The 15,745-nt window shown below is 36.5% G+C and overlaps 2 protein-coding genes and 1 pseudogene across 2 annotated transcripts in view; 2 read left to right on the top strand and 1 right to left on the bottom strand.

Annotated features, from left to right (window-relative positions):
- The window catches only part of LOC138076618 (EGF-like and EMI domain-containing protein 1), a 615,728-nt gene that overhangs the window by 407,670 nt on the left and 192,313 nt on the right, over positions 1 to 15,745 (top strand). The window lies entirely within an intron of this gene.
- LOC138083495 (small ribosomal subunit protein eS27-like) lies at positions 1,978 to 2,232 on the bottom strand. Its single transcript, XM_068977351.1, has one exon. The coding sequence runs from the start codon at positions 2,230 to 2,232 to the stop codon at positions 1,978 to 1,980; it is 255 nt and encodes an 84-aa protein (XP_068833452.1).
- On the top strand, positions 5,705 to 7,504 carry LOC138083484 (HAUS augmin-like complex subunit 3 pseudogene; annotated as a pseudogene).

Below are 15,745 nucleotides of genomic sequence, written 5' to 3'. Positions count from 1 at the left end.
CATGTACCCACAGGCTTCCTAGTGGCCCAGATAGTAAAGAATCTGCCTGCAATACAGGAGACTTGGGTTCGATCACTGGATCAGGAAGATCCCCTGGAGGAGGAAATGGCAACCCACTCCAGTAATCTTGCCTGGAGAATTCCGTGGACAGAGGAGGTGGTGGGCTACAGTCCATGGGGTCGCAAAGAGTCAGACACGACTGAGTGACTGGCACCTTCACTTCATGAACCAGCAAAGCTTTGGCTGATGTCACAGAACCTGAGAGTGTAAATTCTATTCCTGGCTTCATCTTTAGGCATGGCTGCTATATTCTGTTTTCTTTAGAAACTCAAATGAGGTGCCATATCTTTAAATTCAAAGATATCAGATAAAACAGAGCCTATTTTTTTCTCTATGAGCATATGTGTATCTCCTATTAACCTTAATGAGCTAGAGACATTCTGTAAAGAACAGCCTCATAAGGCAATAGTACTGAGTGTTTGCTGAAAAAGAAATAGGTTTTCTGTGGGGATTGGGGAGGAGGTGGAAAAAGAACAAGAAGAAAGGACCTTCATGTATTAAATGGTTTAAAGATACAGTATATTAAAAAGAGATGCTTTTATTCCTTTTGTATTTTCCAAATACAAAAGTTCTGCCTGCAAATCCGCAAAATGGTACAGATACTAAAAGATCACATTTGCCTACTGTGATTAAATTTCACTAATTACATAACCACACTTGGTATGTGGGCCTGATGCATCACCTCTTTTTTTTTCTTTTGTAATCATTGTTATATCCGTGCTCTATAATCAACATTCATCACAGCTAATTAGAGTTTCTTTGTCTGTTGTTTCTGAGATCTGACATTCCTAGGGTTCAACTGCAAGATTCATTTTTAAACATTTCTGAGCTCTGTAGGAAAAAAAAAGAAAATTCTAAAGCTGTATTATTCACAAATGGCTTTTTGAAATTTTAATGTATTATGAGTTTCTTATTTTATTGGATTTAAATGATTACTCTTGGTTCAGGAGACCAAGTCTTACATGATTTTGCATGACTATTCTATGACTTACAAGTACATTCGTGTTGGTAAAGGCACTGGCAGTCTTCCTCATTACTCAGAATCTTGTAGATTTCTATATGATACCTGAGGACAGACATTTTTGCTGTATTTGTTTGACATTAATGTTGATTTATCTTCTAAAATGAATAGAATGCTGCAGATTTATATCGTTTATAGGCTCAAAGCTTATGTTCATTCTCAAATGAATTTTTCTTTCAGCAAATGTTTTTAATTATGGACACTTTAAATGTGAAATTACAGTGATAAGAAAGCTAGCTGAATTTTAGCTAGTGTATTACAACCAATTTCATCTAATTTCTAGCTGTTGGAGCCCAAAGCTTTCAACTTACTCCTCTGTTTCTCATCTGTAAATCCCACCATCTCCTACAACCCCTTATTAAGGCAATTGTAACCTTTAAAGCTTTGGTGGAAGGGTAAACCCAAGTGGAAGTCAGACACTCATTACCTGTGTACATCCTACCTTCTTTATATTGCGTTATCCTACCTTGTTTTCACTGTCTTTTAAAATCTACATTTTCATTGCTGCTGTTTGAGCCCGTAATTTGGTCTAAGTCAATCCCTGATAAACAAACCCGTGTTCAGCTTACACTGCAGGATCTTGGCCTGTGAACATAGAATTACAATACAATCAAAGAGTTGGACACGACTGAGAGACTGAACTGAACTGAACAATTACAATGCAATCTCTAATCCACAATCTGTAGATTAGAAAAGAAGCAATATGAAGTCATAGTAAGCCTGAAGAGAGAATGAAAAGTCACTGTGAATAGTAGGAAATCTCCACAGAAGTGATACTTGAATTGAGACCTGAAGATACTAATGATAATAAAATATAAATTTTATTTTATTTTATTTTTTTTATCGAAAACGTGTTTGTTGGGATGATTTCCCGTTCATCTTGATACAGGGTACTTTTAGTGCTGCTTCCGTCTGAAAGAGCATCCTTCTGTAAGCCTTGCTTTTCCTCCTGTAGGCTGGCAGAGGACAGTAGAGCAGCCAACATGCGAAACTACTGTTGGTGCATGGCTAAAGACGGTGGTGATTTTATAGCATCCTGGGCATTTTACATCCATGAAATAGGAATTGGGGCTCTGCACCAGGCGCTTCTTCTTGTGTTTCCTCTTCTCCTCTTCTGGAGAGGGATGAAGAAGATCCTTTGTGAGAGGCATGTTCTCGTGAGGAGGTCGTCACCACCGGAAAGGGCTAAAATCTAAATTTTAAATTAAATTTAAAATAAAATATATGAAAATGACATCTTGCACTGTTCTGAGCAGCTAAACTAAATTAACTCCTTTAAACCTCAAGAATACTGTGAAGGGCCATATATTATACTTATTTGATAGATAAGGAAACTGAGGCACAGAAACATTAGCTAACTTTACCAAGCTCACTGAGGCAGATTTTATTTTCCATAGATGCTGTATTTTCCAAAGATTTTATTTTCCAGCAGTGCCTCCTTTTCGACATGTTCATACTGAACTTTGCCATCTCCATATGAAAAGAGGAGGTCTAATTCCTCTGCTTGAATCTGGATGGGTTTGGGACTCTGATGAAACTAACAGAATGTGGCAGAAGTGACAGCGAGTGACTTCCAAGGCTAGGTCCAGAAAGTAGATACAGTACCCACCTTGATCACTGGAACACTTGCAATGGAGCCCTGAGCTGAAATGCTGCCAGTCTGCCTGCCTGAGACCAGTATGCTTTGAGGAAGTCTGAAGTAGCCTGAATGAGAGACCTTCTTGGCAATGTTGAGATCACAAACAGAGAGTGAGGTGTGCTTGGCTAGTCCCAGCAGCTCCATTCCCCTCTGTCCTCTACCTCCAGCTGCTATCTGACTACAACTGCATGGGTGGAGCCAGAATGACCTCGCCAGGCCTGTCCCAAATCTGTGACCCACTGAAACTGAGACAATAAAATAACTGTTGTTTTCAAACTACCAGATTTTGACGTTTTTTTGTTATGTAGCAATGCTACTGGGAACAGTTATACAGTGGACAAGTATTAGAGCTGGAATCTGGACCCACTCTGACTCCAGAGCTACTCTTACTCCTTAGCCAGAAAGTGAAGTTCAAGATTTATGCACATTCCTTCAGGATTAAAGGGATTCCCAGGTGGCATAGGGGTAAAGAATCTGCCTGCCAGAGCAGAAGATGCAAGAGACATGGGTTCAATCCCTGGGTCAGGAAGATCCCGTGGAGGAGGGCATGGCAACTCACTCCAGTATTACCTGGAAAATTCCATGGACTGAGGAGCCTGAGGGGACACAATCTGTGGGGTTGCAGAGTTGGACATGACTGAGCATGCAACAATCACACTCAGGTTTAAGTAAAGCCTTCATGTTACATGAATGTACTGCAAAAATCTCTCTTTACAAATCATTATTTCTAAGAGAACAGAAAATGCTTTTGCATAGTGAACTTTTCCTTTTATGACTTAAAATTAAATGATGGAAGAATAAGAAAATGTTTAATGGGATCATAAACATATCAACTGTCATCATTGTAAAAACTGACTGTCCAATGATTGGTAGATATATGTTGCATCATGTAAGTAATGATTTCTAACTATAGTAAAATGACGTGGCAGTTTAGATAGAGGGGGAAACAGTGATTTTTTTTTTTTTAATGGTGCAATAATTTCTGAATAGGCAACTTGGAGTAGAAAAGACTGAAAATGCTTTGGAGCCAGAAAACTTAGATTTTAGTGAGCTTAAATTTCAATCTTGCCTTTAGTTTATTTACAGCAACTTGAATCATATCTCCCACACTAGCCAGTAAGCTTACTTAGTATGGGAATGAGGCTTATCTTAAAAAAAAAAAAAAAAAAAATTAATGGGTTTTATCCTTGGATCCTCCAGGCCCAACATGAAGAAGCCGTTGAGTAAATATTTACTGAGGAAATGATTGTATAATATTGTTAGCCATCATCATCATGCTGTTCGTTAGATCTCCAAAAACCATTCATCGTATACAACTAAAACTTTTTACTTTGACCAGTATCACCTCATCTCCCACTCTTCTCTTTCCAGGCAACCACCACTCTACTCTGCTTCCACGGTTTCATTATTTTCGATCTCACATTAAAATGAGGTTATGTAGTGTTTGTCTTTCTGTCCCTGGCTTGTTTCACTTAGCATGATGTTCTCCAGATTCATCCATTTGTTGCAAATGGCAGGATTCCCTTATTTTTAAGGCTGGATAGTATTCCATTCTACATATATACCATATTTTCCTTATCTATTAGACCAGGGTCCCCAGCCCCTGGGCCGTGGAAAAATTGTCTTCCAGGAAAACTGTCCCTGGTACGTAAAAGCTTGGGGACTGCTACATTAGACCATTGATGAATGCTTATTTAGGTGGCTTTCATGTCTTGGCTATTGTGAAAAATGCTGCAAAGAACTTAGAAGTGCAGATATCTCAGGATTCATATTTCACAACATTCAGATATACATCCAGAAGTAGGGTTACTGGATCATCTGATAATTCTATTTTTTTTAATTTTTTTAGAAACCTCAGTATTGTTTTTCATGATGGTTAGACCTATTTACACTCCCCCTAGTTCCCTGGTGGCTCAGAGATTAAAGCGTCTGCCTGGAATGTGGGAGACCCGGGTTCGATTCCTGGGTCGGGAAGATCCCCTGGAGAAGGAAATGGCAAACCCACTCCAGTACTCTTGCCTGGACAATCTCATGGAGGGAGGAGCCTGGTAGGCTACAGTCCATGGGGTCGCAAAGAGTCAGACACGACTGAGCGACTCCACTTCACTTCACTTCAGTAGCGCTCCAAGGTGGCTTTCTCTCCACATCCTCACCAACACTTGTTACTTGTTTTGTTCTTGATATTTGCTATGCCAACAAGTGTGAGGTGACATGTCATTGAGATTTTTCTTTTCATTTACCTGATGATTAATGATGTTGAGTACATTTTCAACACTTGTTTTTCTATGCTTTCTTTTAAGAAATTTCTATTTAGTTCCTTTGCCCATTTTTAAAATTGATATATTTTTATTTTTGCCATTGAGTTGTATGAGTTCCTTGTATAGAAAATCTTCACACACACACACACATAATGGCAATTATATAGAAGTAAAAAATATGTTTTTTTATGTTGACTGATCTTTGCACAGTGTACGTATATACATCAAAACATCAAATTGTATACCTTAAATATGTACAATTTGTATTTGCAAAAGATATCTCAATAAATTATTAGGAAAAAGGTGTAATTATAACTCATTGACTATCAGTTGCCTTATTTCTAGAATATAAGTCAGCAGTTTTGTTTGCAATGCAGAAATTATCAGCACTTGTCATACCCTGGATTGGGAAATTTTCTAGGTCATAGAGGGACCTGTACTTCATAAATAAATAAATAGTTCCATTTAAAATTTGTCTTCTTGGGCGGCGGGCTTCTGAGGGTGGCGAGCTGAGCTTCCTGAGGTTGGTCGTGTCTGACTTTGCATTTTGCATGAATGCGGCTGCTGATTGAGTCATTCAGGATAAATTATTATAGATTCTAAAAATATTTTTCCCCTTTCTCTATGGACTTAACATAAAATTAGTTTTGTATGTAGTTGGACTTATTTTCTAAATAGCAACACCATTAAAGCCTTATCAGTTACAAAATTTTGGGTAGTTAAACCATGAGCTGTGGAAAAGAATTTGTGGAAACATTAAAAAAAATTGATTATCCTAAAGCTGATATTCTTAATGGGGAATATTTTGACTGGTTGTTTGTTGAAAATGAACCGTTTTTGAAGTGGTTTTGTGGGAATGTGAATGAACAGAACATATTGTCTGAAGAGGAATTGGAAGCTTTTAGCATTCTTCAAAGACCAGGCAAGCCTATCCTAGAAAGAGCAGCATTGGATGAAGTTCTTAAAACCTGTAAAACTTCTGATTTGAAGACACCTACCTTGAATGACAAAGAGCTAGAGAAATTAGAGGATGAGGTTCAAACTCTTCAGAAATTAAAGAACCTAAAAATTCAGCGATGTAATAAATGCCAGTTGATGGCTTCAGTAACTAGTCACAAATCTCTGAGGTTAAATGCTAAAGAAGAAACCAATAAAAAGCTGAAACAGAGTCAAGGAATTCTAAATGCTACAAATACCAAGATCAGTAATGAACTTCACGCTCTCAGTGATGGAGTTGCAAAGTTAATGATGTTCTTCAGACGGTCTAATTTGGGTCAAGGAACAAATCCACTGGTGTTTTTATCTCAGTTTTCATTGCAAAACTATCTAAGCCAAGAAGAGCAAACTACGGCAGCATTAACCTTATATACCAAAAAACAGTTCTTTCAGGGTATACATGAAGTAGTCGAAAGTTCAAATGAAGAAAATTTTCAACTTTTAGATATGCAGGCACCATCTATTTGTGATAATCAAGAAGTTCTTGAGGAGAGACGGCTAGAAATGGCTAGGCTGCAGCTGGCATACATTTGTGCTCAACATCAGTTAATTCACTTGAAAGCAAATAATTTGAGCCTAAAGTCAAGTATAAAGTGGGCAGAGGAGAATCTTCATAGCCTTACTAGCAAGGCTCTTGGCAAAGATAATTTGGATGCTAAAATTTCTAGCTTGAACAGTGAAATTCTGAAACTTGAAGAATAAATCACTCATATAAAAGACAAAATTTTGCCTGCTATGGTAAAAGAGAATGCCCAGTTATTGAATATGCCAGTTGTAAAGGGAAATTTTGATCAACAGATTACTAAACAAGACTTACACAGCAAGACAAGAGTTAGTTTTAAATCAGTTGATAAAGCAAAAGGCATCGTTTGAACTTCTTCATTTATCATATGAAATTGAATTGAGAAAGCATTGGGACATATATTGTCAGCTGGAAAATTTGGTTCACCTACTTAATCAAAGTAATTTGATGTTCCACCAGCGATTAGAAATGCTAACAGATCCATCAGTATCTCAGCAGATAAATGCAAGGAATACCATTGATACCAAGGATTATTCTACTCATAGGCTTTATCAACTTTTAGAAGGAGAGAATAAGAAAAAAGAATTGTTTATAACCCATGGAAACCAGGAAGAAGTAGCTGAGAAATTAAAACAGGATGGTTCTTTGGTACAAGAGCAGTTGGAAGTATCTGCTCAAGAACATTCTTTTTTCTGTCCAAACTCAACAATGATATGAACATGCTTTGTGAAGTTTTGTATCAAGGAGGAAATCAGCTTTTGCTTAGTGATCAGGAGTTAACGGAGCAGTTTCATCAAGTTGAATCTCAGCTAAATAAACTAAATCATCTTCTTACTAATATTTTTGCTGATGTGAAGACAAAAAGAAAACTGTTGGCATCTAATAAGCTGCATCAAGTGGAGAGATAATTATATGTATATTTTTTAAAAGATGAAGATTATCTGAAAAGTATTGTGGAGAATTTAGAAAACCAATCAAAGATTAAGACCATTGGTCTTGAAGACTGAAAATTGCCAAAAATGAAGTCTTCACTGCATGTGCTTTACGTATTACGAGAAGAATACAGATAGTAAACATCATGAAAATTTTAAAAAAAAATAAATAAATAAATAAAAGAAAATTTGTCTTCTTGACACATTGGAGGATGGATCAATGTTATGAAGAAACAAACATTATTAGCACTAATGTGACATCTGTTTCTCCCATTGTCCTATAATGAGGCATGAATGAAAGAGGATTTGGGAATCTGGCTAAAAGACAGATTTAGACTATCTCATTTTATTTTAGGTGACAGAGGTTCATGTGATTTCTTAATACTCTACTGGGATAGAAGTTTCTCAACAATGGCTATCTTAATTTAGAAAGTTGTATTATACCGTCATTAAAAATAAAGCCTACTCTACTTCCCTGGTTTGTGAAGTTTAGATGTAACCCAGAATATGAGAATATGATGTAAATATACAAATGTTAGTTATGTGAAGCAATATATAATTGGTAATTATAATTATTAACTGTGACTAATTTGTGTTGTTGATAGCATAAGGGAAATATAGACCAAACGAGCAAATTGGTTTTAGTTCCTCATCTGATTTTTTAGCTGTGTTGTAGACTTGTCATAACTTTTTGTCTTCCTGGATAAGAGCTAACAGTTCGGGAGGACTGTGTTTTGTACAAACTTTCAGCTTTCCAACATATCATACTGTGAAGCTATTTTTTTGCAGCCACTTGGTAAGAGTTATACATAAATTACATAGGGAATTTGAATTAAAGGCAATTGCACTTGGAGGTGGTAGTGGTTTAGTCACTAAGTCGTGTCCAACTCTTTTAAGACCCCATGGGCTGTAGCCCACCAGACTCCTCTGTCCATGGGATGTTCCAGGCAAGAATACTGGAGTGGGTTGCCATTTCCTTCTCCAGGGATCTTCCCAACCAGGGACTGAACCTTAGTCTCCCACATTGTAGGTAGTTTCTTCACCTGTCTGAGCCTGCTGGGAAGCAATGTGACTGTTAGTTTCAATAGAAAATTTTCAGTTAAAATTGCTTTGCAAATGCACCCAAATATTTCAAACATATCTAATTATTAACAGATAGGACTATAATTGGGCTTTCCTGGCGGCTTAGCAGGTAAAGAATCCACCTGTAATGCAGAAGACACAGGAGATATGGATTCAATCCCTGGGTCAGGAGGAGCCACTGGAGAAGGAAATGGCAACCTGCTCCAGTGTTCTTGCTTAGAAAATTCCAAGGACAGAGGAGCCTGGCGGGCTACAGTGCATGGGGTTATCAAGAGTCGAACACGACTGAGCAACTGAGCACACACGAGGACTGCAATAAGAAGGTAGTAATTTTAGAATTGTTATTTAATGTCAGCATGACATTGATTTTAATATTTTTTCACATTTTGAAAAATTCTTGAAAAATAAATATATCTCTAGAAATGTAAGATGTGCTATAATGGCCTTTTTTCAATGTCTCTGGTTTCATTTATTTAAAGTAGCCATTGTTTAATGTAAGTTTTTCCTATAAAAATCTAATTTTCCACTTACAGCCTCATGGATGGGCCTAGAGAATGTTAAGCTTAGTGAAATAAGTCAGGCAAAGAAAGACAAGTACTATATAATATCACTTATAAGTGGAATCTAAAAAATAATACAAACAAATTTATATACAAAAAAGAAACAGACTCACAGACAGAGAACAGAAACTTATGGTGACCAAATGGGGAAGAAGAAGAGAGGGGGGCAAATTAAAAGTTTGAGACTAGCAAATACAAACTACTATACATAAACTAGATAAGCACCAGGGATTTACTAGATAGCACCGAGGATTATGCCCAATATCTTATAATAACCTAAAATGGAATATAATCTGCAAAAAGAAGAATCACTATGTTGTACACCTGAAAATGACATAATATTGTAAATTAGAAGGCTTCCCATGTGGCGCTAGTGGTAACAGAATCCACCTGCCAGTGCAAGAGATGCAAGAGATGTGGGTTTGATCCCTGGGTCAGGAAGCTCCCCTGGAGAAGAAATAGCAACCCAATGTAGCATTCTTACCTGGGAAATCCCCTGGACAGAGGAGCCTGGCAGGCTACAGTCTGTGGGGTTGCAGAGTCCTTGGAGCAGGAAATGGCAACCCACTTCAGTTTTCTTGCCTGGGAAATCCCATGGATGGAGGAGCCTAGCATGCTATAGTCCGTGGAGTCGCAAAAGAGTTGGACAGGACTTAGCAACTAAATAACAACAACAAAATTAATTAACTATATTTCAATTAAAAATCTAATTAATTGTTTCACAACTCCTCTTGCTATACGAATTTCATTTTTTAAAATTTTTTTCAAATTTCTGATTAATATTTTAAAGAAGTTTTTTAGTAGACATATGAAAGAAAAACAAAGCAATTGTGTATAGGACATGAGTGCATTTATATTGGGCTTCAAAATTTGCAAAGCATTTTTGTAGATGTTATCATAGTTATATTTGTCAACATTTTTATGAATTGTCATCATATTCTTTTTCAAATGAATAAGAGGCAGCTCACAAATGTGAAGTGACTTGCACGGTTTCTCACAGAAGAGTTAGAACTTGGATTCAAACTTCGAGCCTCAGAGACTGAATGAAGTTCAGTGCATGTTGCCTTATAGCTGTGATTGTTTCTTCCCTTTTGTCTAGGGGTCATGTAAGGAGTGAGGTCACTGGACTATAAGGACTGATCCTCCTCTGTGGTAGTCTAACACATTTCCACATTCCTCCTTTCTTTCCACTGCCAATAATGAATAGTAGAAGAAGGAGCTTGGCTGGGCCTTAGGAGACTCATGAAGGTCAAGACATTTGTTTGAGGTTCTCAGTTTGTTCCCTAGTGTCTAAGAGTTGAACAAGGTGCTGAAGTCTTGAACTGGAGCCACAGATGCACTATTTCAAGGAACCATACATACTAGTTATTCCATTGGCATTTTCAAAATTATTCAGAACACACGCATTGTTAATATAATTCATTCATAATTCTGTAATCTCAAAATGAGATCATAATGACCATGTACATTGTTTAAATACATTTCCCAGTTATATCTGGGCATGTATGAATTTTCCAGAAATGTTGATTACTGTCGTATCTTAACCTATACAGAATTACAGTAAGTCTGGGACCTAAAGAGAAATAGACTAATGTGCTGGAAAAGCTAATTGCAGTAAGGAGCTTAAGTCTTCACTCCAGGAGATCTATTGATTTGAAAATTACTATGATATGTAAGATATGTCTGAATTTTGGGGGTAATTTTCATAAAACAGTCCTGTAAGAACAAAAATATGCATGATAAACCGGACCAAATACATTTAGTTTAGAGAAAGATGTGAGTAAAAATTGACACACTTCTGATTTTGCCTCTTCACTTTGTTCTGTGGCCAACTCTATTCAGCACTTGCTAGTTCTTGAAGGCAATATAAGCAATCACTGAAACCCAATAACTATAGACTAAATAGAACATGTGATTTTCAAAATAAAAGCATGTTTTAGGAGAATGGTCAATGTAAAAAATCCAGATTCACAAATTTGTTTAAATATAGAAATTAATAGCTTATTTGTGTAGGTAATTTAACAGATCTTTTTGTGTGTTTGCAATTCTCTTTTTTTCCTACAACCAGAAATGCAATACTGCTTTTGCAAACATCATATTTAATTCTTTAAGAGACTGCAGTATGTCATTACAGATGGATTGATAGCCTTGATGATATCATTGAACTTTTGTCATGCCTAACCTGGAAGACATGCTATATGTCAGAGAATTTTTGTCATTCATCTTGCTTTTGAAAGGCCAAATTTATTTGCAACCTTGAATGACATTGGACACATGAAACAGCCTGAAATCTATCATGCAGTGAGTATTTTATAAAACTGCAATTTTAAGTCCTTAAGTATTGACTTGGTTTTCAGAACCATCTTCAAATCCAATGACTTTCAAGTTTTTTACTTATGAACACTGATTTTTCAGCAGATAAAAATTTTATATTTTCATATTTATTTTTTCTGAGTATTTGAGGTCACCAAATGTGCACCTTGCTTTCTTTTACTTTTTAAAGAAAGGTGAAAAAATAATACAGTTGGAAATGCATGTTTACATTTTTTTATTTACTAAGTCAATATGTAACTGACCAGTGAACTAGTGATGAAGCTTATCTTCTGGTTGGATTATTTAGGCAATTAAAAACAACACCTCAAATTTTATATAAATACAACAGGATTATACAAAAGTAGTGTTTTAGGAAGAAGAGCAAAATTGTTTTTAAGATTTCTGTCTGTAGAGCAAGAAATATGATATATGTTACTATAAATTTATAATTCCATCCACATTAAGACTGAATTCATGTTCAATACAAATTAAACAAGAACAATCGAGTGCTTTCTATGAATCAGACTTGACTTTTCAAGTATAAATAAATAATAATAGCTAATGTTTAGTTAATAATAAAAGCTACTATTTAAAGAGCTTATTTTAAGCTACAAACTGTGTTATTTTAAATGTTTCATATCAGTTGATCCTCAAAATAGTCTTAATAAAGTACCTTTCCTGCTTACTGTACAGATAACAAAATTAAGAACTATGAATAGAAAGTGAAAGTGTTAGTCTCTCAGTAGTGTGTGATTCTTTGAACCCTATGGACTGTAGCCCTCCAGGGTCCTCTGTCCATGGAATTCTCCAGGCAAGAACGTTGGAGTGGGTTGCCGTTTCCTTCTCCAGGGGCTCTTTTCCTCACCCAGAAATTGAACGCAGGTCTATCGTATTGCTGGCAGATTCTTTACCATCTGAGCCATCAGAGCCCAAGAACTGTAAGGTTAGCCTCAAATATCTCATAAAGGAGTTCACTTTTGTTCTTATCTGTGCCCTGGCAGATCCAGACTTAAGCTTGATAATAAGAGCCATTGCTTTTGAAAGTGTGGCCTGCCCAGAGAACTCACCTGCTTGTTATATTTGCTTGTCCTTAAAGGGTTTCTACTTTAGCCCTGGTAGGAGGTTCTTGGTATAAACAGTGTGACACCCTCTGCTTTTATCAACTCTTCAGTACATAAACATGGGTCTAGTTTTCAGGAGGATAGTGATCTCCTGTTTAACTTCCACAGAGCATATTCTAAAATGCTATCTTTATCATTTGAACGTGACGATTACTCCAGAAATCAGAAGCATTCACATGCATTGTTGCCTTCTCAAGTAGGGACCGTCCAACTCATTGGTTGCTACAACCTTGGCCACAGGAAATGGACTGAATAGAATGCCAACATTCTATATCATTGAGCACTCTAAGCTCATTACAAAGCAGCTTAACAAGCAAAATTATAAGGCTCATTCATCTACTTTTTAATAGCACACTACATATTCTAAAATTCAAGTAAAAACACTAAAAATGATATAATTGTGCACCATGGCAAAGAGTATATAAAAAAAGAAAGGAAGATGGTAGGAACCTTTTAGCCTTAACTTAAAATATATATATATTGCATTTGAGGTGAGGTGAAGTCGCTCAGTCGTGTCCGACTCTTTGCGACCCCGTGGACTATAGCCCGCCAAGCTCTTCTGTCCACGGGATTCTCCAGGCAAGAGTACTGGATTGGGTTGCCATTTCCTTCTCCAAGGGATCTTCCTGACCCAGGGATCGAACCCAGGTCTCCCACATTGTGGGCAGACACTTTAACCTCTGAGCCACCAAGGAAGCATTTTATTGTGCTGTTTTTCTGAAAGTATGTTCGTTGTAAAAAAGTTGGGAAACACTAAAGTGTATAGCAATAAAACAAAGCAAAAGCCATCTGCAATCATTTCAATCAAAGATAAGCACTTTAGCATGTTTGAGTATGTCCTTGCATTTTAAAAAATGTATTGACAGATAAGTAGATATGTGGGATGGCCATTATGTATGTATATGTAAATATACACACTCTTTGTGTGTCATAACATTTGCAGAGATAGATATTCTCCTGGAACATGATTGCTGTATAGTGGTCCTTGAGTCATACGTGTCATGACATACTTACTACTGTTCATATTCAATTTCTATTTTTCCTACTCTGGCATTGAAAAATAAGGAATCATTATGGACACTTTTGACTGTCTCCTTAAGTTATATTCTGGAAAGAATTGCTGGGTGGAAAAATATATGCATGCATATACAGATTTTTGTGGACCCTTGAATCTCAGAAACTATTGCTCAGTTTGTGCTCTTACTAGCAAAGAATGTATGGTGTATTCCTTTGTCACACCCTTATAATTTTACACATTAGCATTGATTTTAATCTTTGTAAATCTAATAGAGAAGGAATAATATTAACTTTATTTTCATTTTAATTTATTTGATTATTAATAGGGTTCAAAAACATTTGACATTTATTAGACATCTGTATTTTTTATTTTTTTTCAGTTTATTTCATTGTACCATATTTCTGTTTGGAATAGTTCACCTTTTCCTTTTGATTTATACTAGCTTTTTAATAAATTAATGATTTCTGCCCTTTTGCCTTTTATGTGTCAATGTTGTCTTCATTTCTTGTTTGTCTTTTAATTTTGGTCTCAGAATGATAGACTTTAAAGTTTATGTAGGGCTATCTATCAGCTTCTTTCTTTTCTTTTATTTTTTTACTACTGCTGTTATTTTAGTTCCAAAAAATAAAACATATTTTAAAATATCATTAGCTGTTTTTTGTGCTACTAAAATTCTTCCTGAGCAGAAGGTATTTTAAGCCCTTTTAATGTTATTTTTACATACTATTTTGACCAATTATTTTACGTACTAATTATTTTGTCTTTCATTTCTTTAACTCTTGCTCATGTGTAAACTTTATCTTATCAATCTGATTATGAGATTTCTGAATGGTAAATTCAGTTTGACATTTGTAAATAGACATAAGTGGAAAGGGATTCTTCCACATGATATTTATTATTTTGATATTTCAGAATCAAGGCTGGGTATCTTTACTGACAGTTTTCTCTCATATTATCTCCTAGAGATACATTTATTTACATTCTTTAGGAGTAAAAAGCCTTGTCTTCAATTGTCCCATGATCAGATGTCACAATCTAGGAAAAAGATTTTCAAATTTTTTAGTAACAGTTCTTCAGTTCAGTTCAGTTGCTCAGTCATGTCCAACTCTTTGCAACCCCATGAACCGCAGCATGCCAAGCCTCCCTGTCCATCACCAACTCCCAGAGTTCACTCAGACTCACATCCATCGAGTCAGTGATGCCATCCAGCCATCTCATCCTCTGTCGTCCCCTTCTGCTCCTGCCCCCAATCCCTCCCAGCATCAGAGTCTTTTCCAATGAGTCAACTCTTCACATGAGGTGGCCAAAGTACTGGAGTTTCAGCTTTAGCATCATTCCTTCCAAAGAAATCCCAGGGCTGATCTCCTTCAGAATGGACTGGTTGGATCTCCTTGCAGTCCAAGGGACTCTCAAGAGTCTTCTCCAACACCACAGTTCAAAAGCATCAGTTCTTTGGCACTCAGCTTTCTTCACGGTCCAACTCTCACATCCATACATGACCACAGGAAAAACCATAGCCTTGACTAGACGGACCTTAGTCGACAAAGTAATGTCTCTGCTTTTGAATATGCTATCTAGGTTGGTCATAACTTTTCTTCCAAGGAGTAAGCGTCTTTTAATTTCATGGTTGCAATCACCATCGGCAGTGATTTTGGAGCCCAAAAAAATAAAGTCTGACACTGTTTCCACTGTTTTATTTAAACAGATTTTAAGTTGAGAGCTACCCAATATAAAAGCAGTACAAGCAAGTCAACCCACTTATTGAATTAGAGAAGTTATGCTACAGTGTTCCTTCTCCTTGTCCTCCTCTCCATTCCAATCCAGGCCTTCCCTGACAGAGATATGTGAATCTTCAAGGATTTGAAGCCAGGTCTTAAGACCAGGAAGGGTCAAGTCAGATGCCTTTAGAGCCAGTTAAATAAAATAAATGAATGAAATAAAATAAATGAGTGAGAAGGGATAGGTTGTGGGAAAGACTGTGTTGAACTGGAAAACACATAGAAAGTATAAATGTGGTCCAAAAGCATAGATTATTTTTCAAAGCCCTCTTTGGGGTATGCAAACCAGCATTACTTTTCTTTTAAAAATTCTACATTTATTTTAGGTAAAAATCTGGCAGAGGCAATTTGGACCATATTGATTCAGCTTTCAATTGAAGTAATTTTGTCATAATATGCTGTTTTAGGTTAGGTCTTGGGCTTCCCTTGTGGCTCAGATGGTA

Source organism: Capricornis sumatraensis, chromosome 1 (assembly GCF_032405125.1).
Source record: "Capricornis sumatraensis isolate serow.1 chromosome 1, serow.2, whole genome shotgun sequence".
NCBI lineage: Eukaryota > Metazoa > Chordata > Mammalia > Artiodactyla > Bovidae > Capricornis > Capricornis sumatraensis.
This window is presented reverse-complemented; position numbering and strand designations above follow the sequence as displayed.